At 40.4% G+C, this 14239-nt stretch overlaps 1 protein-coding gene across 1 annotated transcript in view; it reads right to left on the reverse strand.

Moving 5' to 3' along the window:
* Nucleotides 1-14239, reverse strand: part of ngfra (nerve growth factor receptor a (TNFR superfamily, member 16)) — a 30886-nt gene that overhangs the window by 13213 nt on the left and 3434 nt on the right. The window contains exon 3 of the mRNA XM_080905940.1: nucleotides 7277-7636. Within this exon, the coding sequence (XP_080762066.1) occupies nucleotides 7277-7636 (360 nt within the window). The remainder of the gene's footprint in view (nucleotides 1-7276; nucleotides 7637-14239) is intronic.

Raw genomic sequence — 14239 nt, forward strand, 5'->3', positions numbered from 1 at the left:
TTCTAAGCTTTTATCAATAAGTACAATATAACCTTTAAACATGGTGTATTTAAAATCAGATATAACATCCTTTTTAAATAATAATTATATATAAAGAATTCAATTAAAATTTAAATAGAATTTATTCTGAAACTCGGTTAGCGGGAGCCTTCAGAAACACGTCCTACTCCATTGCTGGCTCGCTAGCGCCCCCTAAATAGAATTTATTCTAATGGCATAGTTATATTTAACCTAAAAAGAAAAAAAAAACTCCAACAGGTGACCGTCAGTCAGCTGGTACTCTGTTTCACACGTCTTTGGCAAATCACTCATTTGAAGGCTCCACCAAAAAACTAGGGTCAACTTTCCTGCTAACACATCTACAAGCTACTTTGCAGCCCACCTCCCCTCTAGCTCGTACTTTAAATGCATGGTTCGAATGTATCAGTGTCATGTCATTTATATTCTGTATTATATGAATGTTGGATATTGAGTAAGGGAACAATCTTCCAGACAAGACTAGTAATGGAAGGAAAACCACACCACATGATTGCTGTGACCGCTGATGTTAACAACACGAAAAAGATATTCAGTGGACCATGACAGCCAATAGCTGTCCTATTTCTTCTGATATAGCAAATACTCAGGTTTCTTCATGGTGATTTGTTGCATATATTACATACAGATGATTCTTTTAATAGTTCATTTGCATCTTGATGGGAAATTTGTCTGGACTTTTTTTCTGTTTGTCATTAAGAGTCCACGTTGGTCTGTCTTTCTGCATGACTGTGGCGGGGCAGTTCTGTCGTAAGCAGAGATGGGCAGTAACGCGTTACTTGTAACGCGTTACTGTAATCTGATTACTTTTTTCAAGTAACGAGTAAAGTAAGGGATTACTATTGCAAATTCGGTAATTAGATTACCGTTACTTTCCCGTAGGAACGCTGCGCTACTGCGTTACTAATACCGTGATTTTTTTTGCGAGAATGTCTCATGACAGTGACGTAAGCAAGTGCGACGTTGGTGACAGCAGCTGTGTTCAGATCAACAATGGATCATATATCGAGTGCGGGAGAGAGTATGAGCGTGCAGCGTTTAAAGTGTGGAAGTACTGACCTTACTTTGAGTTTGATTCCATAAAAAGTGACAAAAACATTAGTGTCCATCGTGCGTGGGAAGAAAACTTCTTTTTACAGCGAAAAAAACCCCTAAACTTCCGAGCAAGCACCGAGTAGCTACGACGTGATGGGAAACTCACAGAGACACTCGCGCGGATTCTTCAACTGACCGCAGCACACCTACACCAGGGTAACCCTCCGCCTACCCTGCTCCTGCTTTACAGGTGAAAATAGAGCAAAAGGACCGCTGAGTCTTTGACTTTATTTATTTTCTGCTGTGTTTTACTTGCATCTGTTTGAAAGACTGAGTGTAAACACAAAAAATATTTTATTTTATGTGCTGGAATGTGTAGAAAATAGGTTTAAATGTTAAACTAATTTATTCAAGTCAGAGAATGTTGCATATAATTAAATGTTTTGCTTGATGCATAAAGTTAAAAGATTAAAACTGATAAAACAAGTTAAAAAAAGAGACTTTTCCATTTGATTACATTTTGTATGATGGATTATGTAGAAAAAGTAGAATTGGGCTGAAAGATCTATCACTTTATCACCTCTTCAGGTTGTAAATCGTGTTTTTAAAAAGTAACTAAGTAACTAAGTAACTAAGTAATTAATTACTTTTGAAAATAAGTAATCAGTAAAGTAACGGGATTACTTTTTTGGGGGAGTAATCAGTAATTAATTACTGATTACTTTTTTCAAGTAACTTGACCAACACTGGTCGTAAGGGTATTGGGTTGCTGAAAAAGCAGAAAAAATATTTCGTGGGACAGAAAAACAGAGCACAACAGAGCCATACTTAGAAACAGAAATAATGCGGAGACCTATTTAAAGCGGCACTATTGATTGGGATCTGTCTAAAAGGAGGGAGTGGAACATGGGTGTTTGTATTACATGCATTTCTTGACCTTTCCTGGGATGTAGTCAGGTTTCCTAAGCTCTGCCATACATCATCCGGCTAATGCAGGGATGGCTAATGGTATTAGCAATGCAACCTGAGCTCACAAATAGAGCACATTTTGAATGGAAGGTGTGAAAGTGTGCAGATGGTCTAGGCTTATATACAGTTTGTCAAATAAGTTGCAATCCCTACACGTTTGTCTTCACACTGGCTTTTAAATCATGTCACTCTTCTGTAAGTACGCTTTGGTGCAATCAGTGCTCCCTATATGCAGATGTATGCTTACAGTACGAGTCTCACCTAGGATTTGCTGTAAATCGTTTATCTCTTTCCGAGCCAAGACGACAGCTCTCCTGGGAGCATCCTTTGCATAACTCTGACTCAACACATAAAGTACAGTGTGCTACATCTTTATTGTGACTCCTTCATGCTCTCATTTCTATAGGTTGAAGAAAAAAAAACTCTGGCTGTAGACCAAAGGACAAATATAAGCCTGCAGAGGCTGCATACACTAACTGGAACAGAGCAGGAGCTTAAAGGCAGCAGTGGAACTTTAACGATTTAATTTTCGGAGCAGAGGGTTTAAAACAATCGTGACGCTAAATAAAACTAACCCTGGATTTTATGAGCGTGGGCCTGTGTGTTCAGGGAGATGTGTTTATTAGTGGGGTGTGGACCAAAAGGGGAGAAAAAAAAGATTGAATTTTTATGAGCCATTGAGGTCTTTATGGTGAAGTTAACCCCAGGGTCTTGAGCAGTGGTTGATGTCTTGACTGCTGCCAGTTCAGGGTGGAGATGAGCAACTATCAGGCGCAGAACACGCACAATGACCTCTTTATCAGCCACCAAACACTCTCCCTCTGTCTCAGCTCAGCTTCTATCTCAATTGCCTGCCGTGCACACATCTATCATACGCACACGTACTACGAACTATTCAAGTGAGCGCTCTGTCTTCTGTGAGGGGGGGTTAATAGGAAGAGTAGAGGGGAGGATAGACAGAGAGGCAGAGTGTTAGGAGAGATGGAGGAGGGGGTACAGATGAACAGAGGAGCTGCTGTAAAGTGCTCTGATTAGCAGGAGTAATTATACTGCAGCAGTGGAGGCACTGAATGCACACTGGCCAACTTCCACCACTCCGCTTACCGAGCCACTTGAGGGCCACTGTGGGAAGAGATAGAAAGAGGGGGAGGAGAGAAGGTGATGAGCGTGGGGTAAAAAAGAGCAAAGAAGTCTGCTTTATCTGTGTTTTTAATCTTTCACTCCGCTTCTCTTGGAAAAGCTGTCAAACAGATGCTCAGCATTTCACGTTTAATGCAAACCTGCTCAACTGGAGGCCGGACAACACCTTTTGGAAAAGCTATCTCAAGGCCAACAGGATCAAAGATCTTCGATAAAAATGTGGCGGAGGTGTTTACTAGGGCTGGGTATCGTCACTGATTTCTAGAATCGATTCAATTCCGATTCACAAGGTCCCAAATCGATTCGATCCACGATTCGATTTAATTCGATTCGATTCGATTTAAATCTGGGAAATTTTGACAGTCAGAAGTATAATTCAGATCAGAACATTTACATATTTTTGTATCTATAAAAAGGAAGCTGACACTCGCAAGACTTTATCCAAGGTGTGAGCATCACAGCAGATGCCTTTGTGTCAAAGTAGCTGAAGATAAAACACAGAAAAACATGAAGGTGATTTTCCTGGCCTGGGATTTTATAAAAATATTCTGCAGTACATCAAAAACGAAAGAAAACCATTAATTAATGAACATTACCTCTGACGTTACAGCGGTTTTATTAGACACACGGCTAAGCATTTTGCATTTTGAATAATATTAAAAAGTTTAAATTTGTTCAGTATTGTTCTGGGGGCCTCTGGATGTCTGGAGTTTTGATCTCCTCCATACCCGCTTCACACCCTGGAGGACGGGGCTGTGGCCCCCCCACACTCCCTAGCAGATCATTACATGGAGAAACCTTTGGAATGCAAGCATGCTGATCCACACAGGTATGCACACATGGGTATTCACAGACGCGGACTAAAGCTTTCTTGGCTGCTGCCTCAAAGCACACTGTGCGCTGTCTATCTTGCGTGCTGCACAATATCGTTTATTATTTAGTAAATATTGATATCTATGACTAGCTAGTTTATTGTGATGGTGCTTTGTTTTCTCTATTATTATGTTGCTCTTTGTTGTTTGCTGTCTCCTCTGTTTGTTTTTTTTGTTTGGTTTTTTTTTTTTCTCCATACAGGTGACCCAGGAGTTCTTTTTTTTTTTCTCTCTCTTCCCCCCCCCCCCCCTTCTCACCGTCTCTTCTCCCCTTTGGTTTTCTTTCTTTCTCTCCCCCTCTTTCTCTCATTCATTCCCCCTGTCCTATTTATTTAAAAAAAAAAAAAAAAAAAAAATGACAAAGGATGAACTGAAGCTCTGCCATCACGTAATGTCGCATACTGCTGTTTCTGATGTCATTTAAAAAAAAAAAAAAAAAAAATTTGTTCAGTATTGAACAGCAGAAATGAGGTTTTCTTTTCGGAAGAATGTAAAAGGGAAAAAAACAGCGGCCGACAGCGCTGTAAACAACAGTAGACTTGTGCATAACAAGCAAGCGAATAATGAAGAAAGCGAAACTGTTCGAGAGAGAGAGAGAGGGTGGGAGAGAGGGAGAGAGAGAGAGAGAGCTGCGCATCGCAATGGAAGCAAAACAGTAAAAGAGTGAATTCATGACGATGTTTATGTGAAGCGTTTGGATCTTCTTTAGCTGCTGGTTCGGTCAATATTGTTTGGAGAGAGATCAAACTAACAGCTTTAGAATCAGCGCATAAAGGGCGTGAACACAAAGCGCGGACCCGGATCAGCGAGCTGTCGGCTTTCAGCCCCGACTGTGAGAAAGGCGACATCTAACTGATTCTGATCCGCGGGTCAGAATCAGTACCTGCTCTCATTTACTGTTTGGTGGTTCTTGAAATTTTGTGAGATGTCACCAGAGATTCTGGCATTTCGGACAAAATAAATTTATATTAAAAAATCGATTCAGGATTTTAATGAATCGATTTTACGTTATCCAAGCCAGAATCGATTTTAATCGATGAATCGATTATAAAAACCCACCCCTAGTGTTTACAGCTTCAGATCAAAAAGGTTCACGCATGTGCAGCGTCTTTAATGAAAAACGTAGGAATAAAATCACACTTGGCAGGGGAAGAGTGTGCGCGCGTCATGTTAGCCTGCTATCAGTTGTATTGATTCGGGATGCTCATATAAAACATTTGTGTGTCTGAAGTTGGAGACGACTAAGCTTGCATGTGTGTGTGTGTGTGTGTGTGTGTGTGTGTGTGTGTGTGTGTGTGTGTGTGTGTGTGTGTGTGTGTGTGTGTGTGTGCATACTGTAGTCAAGTGTGGGTGCTCATAGAGGTCACTCAGCGAAACCTGAGCACAAGTAGAAGAAATCCCTGGACTGATATCGACCCCTCTGCATAGAATACCAGCACAGCACATATGCGGCAGCCCTCTCTTTCTCTTTCTGACTCTGTCATTGTATCATGTAATTGACACTTGGTGACAGCTGGATATGAAGATCTGGGAACTTTAAAATGCTTTAATCACATCTTATTTACTGTATAAAAATAAGGCAGCGGGATAAGAATAAAATATAAAAATTCCTCCTGTAAAAATTGCCAGTAAGGCACTTTCTCCTTTGTCATACCAAGCTTACTGTATGCACAGTATCAAAGACCACCATGTAAGGTCAGCAAGCATCATCATGACCGCATGTGACTGCAGCCATTACCCGCAGGCCCACTGGTGCTATTATTTTTCAAACAGTCACATATCATGCCATCTCCAGTCCCCACCGTTACTGCTGCTGCAGTACCATCGCTCAGGACAAGGCGGGTCACAGTTGATCTGCTTGGGTGGGCGCTAAATGGGCAGCAAAAGGCTGCATTGTGGCCTACGGGACAGCAGATATTTTTGGACAGGCCAGGCTAATGGTAGGCATTACTTTGAAATTCCAAGTGGAAGTAGATTATATGCCTGGACCATATATATTTTTGAGATGAGCCAATGCATTATTCAGGCAACTAAAACTAAAGTCTAAATTTTAATTTTTTAAAAATTGTAGTTTTTAGCTAATTAATTAGTTTTGAAAATAGCAATTAATCTGTCTGATTTCTTTATCATTTTATCATGGTGGCAAACAATATAAAAAATAGACCATAATTTGAATGGTGTAAAAAATTATCTTACTGATCAATTAATAATAAAATGCTAAATGTGGCGCTCATATAAAAGTTGTTATGTATGTTTAGAGTCATTATTCCTGCTTTTTTTCCCTCCAGTTCATTTCTCCATTGTCTTTTTTGCCATTAGAATCTATTATAAGAAGCTTCAAGTCATCCTCTCTACTACAACATGGGCTTGACAAATTTCTGAGGCTCATTAACTTGGTATATCCACCTGCCACCACCAGTGTTTGAGGCCATGAAATCTCAACCCTCTCAACGTTTAAAAGGGGATTATTACAGCTCCTTGCTGAATACCAAAATTTATACATAAACATTTTTCAATACATTGATAATGTGCACAAGAGATTAGTAGGCCTTTAGCCAGTGTTCCATCTATTATGATCATTCTTTGAAGCATTTATTCAAAATTGCCTCACTGGTTCAAGCATGCTTTCCCATAAGATAATGCAGAAGAACATTTTTTCATACAGGAAATCGAGAGCAATACCAGCGAAGACATTTTACCCCATAGATTTGAACTTTGCGGCCCCCTGATGAGGTCAATTTCACGCCTTGTCTAACCCAAGCGAATTTATAGCTTCCTTTGGTACAAGGAGCTTGACTTAGCTCTGACATTCTGAGCTTCTGTTTTGTGGTCGAGACGATTATTCATTGTCCCTTTGTTGACACTGCAGCAAACTTTGACCTTTTAATGCTAAAACTTTGAGCATCCTGCTGTTTAAAAATCAGACCAGGGATGACCTCTGACCACGTTTGTTCCCACACATGTGGAAGTTACCCCTGCTGATTTGTGCAAAATGTGACTGAGACATATATGATGCTGTTTTAAAATTACTTGTAGCTACTGTGCAGTTTTAGTGTGGAGCTTCTAACTTTTTAAACGGACTTTTACCCCTGATATGTTTGGCATAGAAACCATCTTGGTTCGTTTTTACCTTGGTTTCGTTCAAAGGTGAAAAAATATCCTTTAAAAAAAATTCAACTATATGAAACCAACGTGAGTGTGCAGAGCGTGCAGTGCAGACTTACTGTAGCAGACAGTGTCACTGGTTGGCGTGCAATTAGCTTGTTGTGTTTCGTTTTCATCACAGATGGTGCAGGGCAGGCAGGGTTCGAGGGAGTTTTCCTCGTCAGAGAAGGTTTCGTCGACACATTCCTCACACACCGTATCGTGATCGTGATCACAGTGGGAGTACACGCCCTGTCCCAAAGGGCATACCGTACACTGCTCACAACGGCCAGTTACAGTGTTGAAGAAATAGTTATAGTTACAAATGCATTTGGCATCGTTGGAGTCGGTGCATGGCGTCTCCATCCGCATCAACCCGGTGCACTGAGTGCATGTCTTGCACTCCTCTGTATGACTGTAGTTCTCAGAGAAGGTCTCGCCTACACATTAGAGGAAAGGTTTGAAAGGAATGGAGATGAGTAAAAAAATAAAAGAGATTAGAAGATGAAGAGAGAAGGAAATGTGAGGAGATAAACAGGGAGAAAAACAGTGAGTATAATGACATTAATCATGTTTACTGCACATTCATTAAAAGGAAGGACACATTGATCCACTGGGCTCTTTAGTGATTTGTGCTTCGGGACAAGAAAGGTGCTCTTGTTGGGGAGCGAGTCAAAAGCCTGCTGTGCTCATTATGATATTGATCCCAGAGTGTTTGTGCTGCGCTGAGTAAACTGCTTTAATCTCAGTCATACACGGGGAGTGAAATGCAGGTGCATCCACATCCTTCCACTGAAAGCCTGTCTTTAAAAGTCATCATCACTGACTTAAATTAAGTAAATTAAGATACTTTTGTTACCTGGTCATGATATAAACTGATCTAAAAGCACAAATAGAATTTTTAATTGCCATATCATAATTGAATATATCATAACATAATGTAAGGCTGCAGTCGTATGTTTAAAACTTGACCTCCTGTTTCTTTTCCTTGCTGATCTTCCTTGATTTCAAGGATAACACCATGAGGTGAGGGAGAAATACAGATATGGAATTTGAATTGCGCTACAGTCAAAAACTGTTCTATTTGAACTACCCAGTAATGTATCGCAAAAGGCGCATTGAGTTCTTACCAAGTTGCTTCAGACAGATAAAGACAACCCAGAGAAAATAACACTTTATTACCAAGGTTGGATTTTTTTTAATGTAAATTGGCAAACACTTCCAGGAGTTACATTAATGATCCAATGTAACTCCCGCCTTTATTTAAGCTTTTTGTAACTGAAGTAAGACTAAATAATAACCATCATCACAAATGCTGATAATAGGCATAAACGTCTAACTGCAAGGTACCAAACAACATAAGAAGCAGATACTGTTCAGTAGGATAGCTTGATCTGCCTGAAGTAAGAGTGTGTAAACTGGCGGACTGAGTAGTAGCATCATCTATATAAAACACATGTTATTTCTGGTTTGTGTCATATGTTTGCTAAACCTTCACAGGGTATGTGTGTGTGTGCAAAAAACCTTGAGTTTAAGGCACATTTCACTGTATAAGTTTTTGTTGTGAGTTGTGTGCAAAGGGAGAAAAAAACATATCAGACCACAGTAGTGTTATCAGAGAAATGAGGTAAAAGCTGTGGTGACTTATTACTGGCTGCCTTTGAATTACTCCAAGCTCTTCAGATTTGTTCTTCTGTGCTATTTGGAGTCGGGAGGATTTGGGAGAGTTCATGACTGAGGAAATGATGACCTCAAATTAGCTTATTCTTACACTGAGAGTTCCTCGGGGCACAAAGTAATCTATTAATATTGCATTTTCATATAGACTTATTTTCAGATATAATTGGATGCCTGCTGAATTATGCATACAATGTGAAAGCGAGAGTGTTTGTGTGCCCTATGAGTGTGCTTTAGCAGTTGAATGAGTTGAGAGTATAGTAGAAAGGCCGACAGGGGTGGGGGGCGACACTAAAGCTCACATTCATTACAGAGGCAGTGTCACTGTTTTTCAAATACCTTTTGTGTGTGTGTGTGTGTGTGTGTGTGTGTGTGTGTGTGTGTGTGTGTGTGTGTGTGTGTGTGTGTGTGTGTGTGTGTGTGTGTGTGTGTATAATATAAGAGCGGTCACCTTGAGAGAGCTGCAAAAACACCACAAAGACTGTTGTGTTGTACACAACATTCAATGGGTACAAAGCTGTTTGGAATAAAGGTTTCACAACATGAGATTTTGCGACAAGAATGCAGCTTTATAAACTGCTTAATTAACACCAGACATTGCTCGTTTTACTATGAATTTCACAAAAATGGAGCACGTAGCAAGTTTACACTCTTCAAAATCTCCTCGCCATCTCCGTGCTGTTTGTCTTGAAGGGAAATAAATCATTGGGAATGGCAGAACTATAAATAAAGCCACATGCCTGTGTGGATGTCTGGGACTTGCAGAGCTCTTATCTGTATATCCATATGCTTCGGAATATGTGTTTTTCACAGGAATTGCTTAGCGGGTGTCGTGTTGAGAAACAACATATTGTCAGTGTGAAAAACCCTGCAGCAATGTCCCAGCGCTTGCTTTTACGTTGTAAGCGGCTCCGGCAAGTAAACACTGGCACCAATTGAAGCTCTAAACACCTTGTAAACAGCAGCGCTGCTAAGAGGCCGACTATGAGACCTGTCACATTATACAAGCAGACTGAGCGGAGCAGATGGAAGTAATGATATAGACACAGGTAGAATGATCAACAAGCTCTGCGCGAGCAGTCGCTTGATTCGCTCGAATGATTCTCTAGATTGTTTGATGCAGCACAACTATAAGCAGTCTGTGAGGGTGGTCCCAAACCCCCCCAAAAAGAACATATTCTAGTGTTGAGGAAGGGCTGGTGTACAAGTAGGAGGAGAAAGGGTCACGGGAAATGAGGCAAGCAGGGATGTATGTGCGTTCAGTTTCCTTTTAGACAGCATCAAATCCTGTGCTTTTTCTTTAAGGGTGAGTCTGTCATCACCCTTTGCTCTTATTACTGTTTGCAGGCAGAAGTGATAGAGGAGGGTGACACTAACTGAATGATCCAGACACAGACAAACACCAGACCTCCAAAGTAAATAATCATTTGAATTTGTGAGGTTGAAACCTTTGTTTTGATTTCAGTCAGGCTCAACCAGTAAACCTCCCCTCCTCATTCATTTCAATTATCCCGCTGCGAACAGGCTTCCTCGCTAATTTTAACTCGCATGCATGAGTCCCCTTTGCAGTTCTTGTGCGTAAACATGCCTAAATGTGACCATATGCAGCGAGTGTTCAGCAGGAACTGTCAGAAGAGATGTGTGTGGGCGTGTGTCTGCGGTGCATGCGTCAGCGCTTTCATGTGGAAAGAAGAAAGGAAGAAAGTTAAAGGCCATCAGGTGAGAGTGCATTCTTTAATCAAATATGGCCTTCTTTCTAATTGTCCCCAGCTGAGATCTGATGAGCACACATCAGCGTTTAGTGTCACCGTGTTTGGCTATAAAGGTGGTTGCGGGTAAAGGGAAATGTGGTCGTGAATGGGGGCGCGATGCACTTAAATTGTGCCACTTCAGCCCAGGAGGACCACCCCCCTCATCTAACGCTGATGTGTTTCAGCCCCATTAGTGTCATCAATAATGTAGTTCTCGATGGCATTGAGGCTATTTGATGATGTTCACAATCAGCACTTTAGGTGTGACCATGAGCAATGCTGGACATTTCCTACCCTTCACAGAAAGTACCGTGTTTCTGCTTAGACGCTACCCAAAACGCTGACCCTCTGCTGACTGAGGATAAATTATCAACATTTGGAAAGTTGCGTGACGGCTTTATTTAGCTTTTTGAACACAAATCGTTTCTGTCTGTAATTATCACCCTGCTTCTTTGGACCACTTCCGCTTCCCCGAGATTTAAAACAGGTGTTTCAAACATAGAGGGAATATTATTAACCAGAGCTATTAAAAGGAAGACCAAATTAGGCAAAATATAATTTAGCAATCAATGTCCGCTCTTGCATCCCGTACTAATGTCACTTTTTTTAGGGTGTTATGTAGGGAACTATCTTCATCTGATACATCTGCTACAGCCAGAGAAGACCTGCCAGGAGAAAATCTCCATTTTCCCTTTCTTTATCCAAAGTTAAAAGAAACTTGATGCTCTGCTTCAGCCGTCCCCAGACATTCCATGATTTGAATTTTCCTTTAATTTCCAGTGAGTCCCAGTCCAGTTGGCCAGCAGGGCTCTTCCACATTGACTCCTGGGGTTTTGCCCCACATATTGCATTCAAGCACCTTTGAATGGCTTACTAAGTGAGGCAAGTCTGGTTGTCTTATCTCCCATGACAGCAGTGAAAGTGAAGGAGACTGATAAATATTTTATTGCTGCTGATGCTGGCACTCGTCCCGAGCTGGGACCGGGGAGACCATTGGTAGGTGGAGGAGTAGAAGTGGGATACAGGAAGTGGGATATTAAAGGGGGTCGAGGTGAATACAGATTTGCCCTTATTTACCGTGAAACAGGAAATGGATGTGTTGGATTTTACTTCTCAATTATTCATATCTGCACTTTAGAAAATGTATTTATAGCATTCATTTTTCGAGTAAGGTCGCTGTTTTAGCCTCTAACCTTTGCTTGTATATAAACGCCACTCAGCCTTATTTTAGCGACTGTGCTCCTGGGGGGTTTCAGGTGCATTAATATTTAAATTGCTGAAACAAAAACAATGCAGAAAAGTATAAAAATGCATTTGCACCGGAAATTGAATTTAACCTCCTGGGTATTTGAGGTTAATTGTTGAGTGTTTATCAGTGGTGAATACTGTTCCTGTATTGCAAAGCAAGATAATTGTTCGCTGTTAGAGGCACAATAGGCTTTTCAATATGGTTTAATTAGCTGGATCAAATTGGTAAAGATGCACTGATGTAACAGTATGCATGATAAATGAGCAGATCGTGCCCTTTGGTGCCTGGCTCTCTAATACCATTTTATCCGCTAATACAGACGATGAGTCATAGCAACAGGAAGGGGGAGGGGGGCGGCATGCTGGCTGAGAAAAGTGAGAACAGGAGATGAAGGGAGACACGACAAGAATTGGTGTAGAGGAGTTGGGGATGAGGGAGAGAATGAAACAACGTCTATTCAGAAATACAGTCAAGAGAGCCAGCCCACATTATAGGAAAGTAGAGCTGTGGTTTAGCATCTACACATCATCTGCCACTGTTTGCTGTAGCAATATGAAAAGGAATATGGTGTGCAAGACGACGTCAAAGCAGTGATAAAGTCCAGACGCCCATGAAATAGCAGCGCGCTTATCCTCAGACTCCAGACACCACTTAGTCATTCCAAGTTATCAGATGCGTTTTTCAATGTTAACTAATATTTATAATATTAATTCTTAATCTGGATTTTCAACAGCGCTGATGGAAAATCATAAAAATTTTCACTTTTACTTTTGCACATCAGCCCATTTTTGTCAAATTCATGCCTCTTCCTTTGCTTTGACACAGTAGGTTTATATGAAATTGACTCATTGTATCTTACCCGGGGTTTTTTCAGCCTGTGGCACTGTTTTGCTCTACATGTAGAAAACTGGCTCCCTGTTCTTGCACCAACAACTGCAGCTCTTGAGATACCCAAGGCAAAAAACTTCAAAGGATTGAAATTAGACCGACTTGAGATGCTTAAATAACATAATGTGGCTCAGAGATTTGCAATTTGTTATGCAAACAAATTCACAAGTCCAAGACTTGAATTCTCTGTGGATAAAAAGTATTCCTGCCAGTCCGTAATCATTCCTCCACAATTTAATCATCTCCCTCGTAATGGCATCCAGTTGATATTTTGGAGGGTTCTGTTTAGCACATGGGAAGATTTTGATGTTAAAAGACTTTTGCTCAGCACTTCTTGTTTATGAAAGGATTTTTCAGCACATGTTGCCATAATGGATTCACGCCACAAGTCAGTGTTAAACAGTTCTGCAGCTTTTGTTGAACTACGCAGTGACACTCGAGACCTTTACTTTGCATGCTGACAGAGCTACAGAACAAGAGAACTGCTACGACAAAATGCAAAAATCTTATTTTCTTCTTTGTGTTGTTGCGAAGTTGGAACCTTTCCCAACTCTGGGAAAGCATAGAGCAAGTCCCTAATGGTTTACAGCCTCAGCTGAGCTTTAAATGAACACATTTGGACCCACTTACAAGCATCAAACTGATGAACTCCTGCATTATTTGGGGGTAACTTGATAGAGACAGATCATACAGTTTATACAAATTGGTCAATAACAGTATTTCTGGCTTTGAAAATCTTTGTTTTTAGTTTGGATCTTGAGACCCCCAAATATGAATGGCATGTGTAAATAAAGATGATGCAATTGTTAAAAGTTTTTGTTGATCACATGTGTCTATGTTGGTAATCACATTCAGTTTTGCAGCTGTGCGTGAGTTTATATGTGTATATACTGTGTTTGATTTGTTTCTGGATTTATTTTAATCCTCTTACATTGGCCTTACAAGAAGTAGAGTCAGGTTTTTTGCATCCTAAAGTTCTATAATGCAAAGATTTAAGAGTTGGTTGCTTAATGCCCGTGATAAAAAAAAAAAAAAACATGTTCGACCTGCTTTATTAGAACCACTCTGCACTTATATGAAAACTCTTTGTGTGGTTTGTGGTTGTATTTTGGTTGCGGTAAGACTCATTGTTGTTGAGCTTTGTTTAGGCGGAAAGTTTCAGGGCCACAAATAGGAAAGGCAACACAAAATTCCGTAAATATCACAAAATGGTTTCAAAAGTGTTATCTTTTAATACAATATTTTGAAATTTGCTTGGTTTATGCATTGTTGCCTATTGATCAGTAAAAAAAAAATGTGTTTTCCTAGTGGAAATGAAAAAAATCTATTTTTACAGTTAGGAAAAAAAATGCTTTTGGCTCATGTAAATGAGAAAAAAAATCCCCTTGGCTCTTGTGTGTTTTGCAGCCATAAATAATAGCAAGCCATTGGTAGAGCATTTGCACAGTATTTAATCAAGTTGAAAGCTGTAAATGTTA

This window comes from Rhamphochromis sp. 'chilingali', assembly GCF_963969265.1.
Source record: "Rhamphochromis sp. 'chilingali' genome assembly, chromosome: 15".
Classification (NCBI taxonomy): domain Eukaryota; kingdom Metazoa; phylum Chordata; class Actinopteri; order Cichliformes; family Cichlidae; genus Rhamphochromis; species Rhamphochromis sp. 'chilingali'.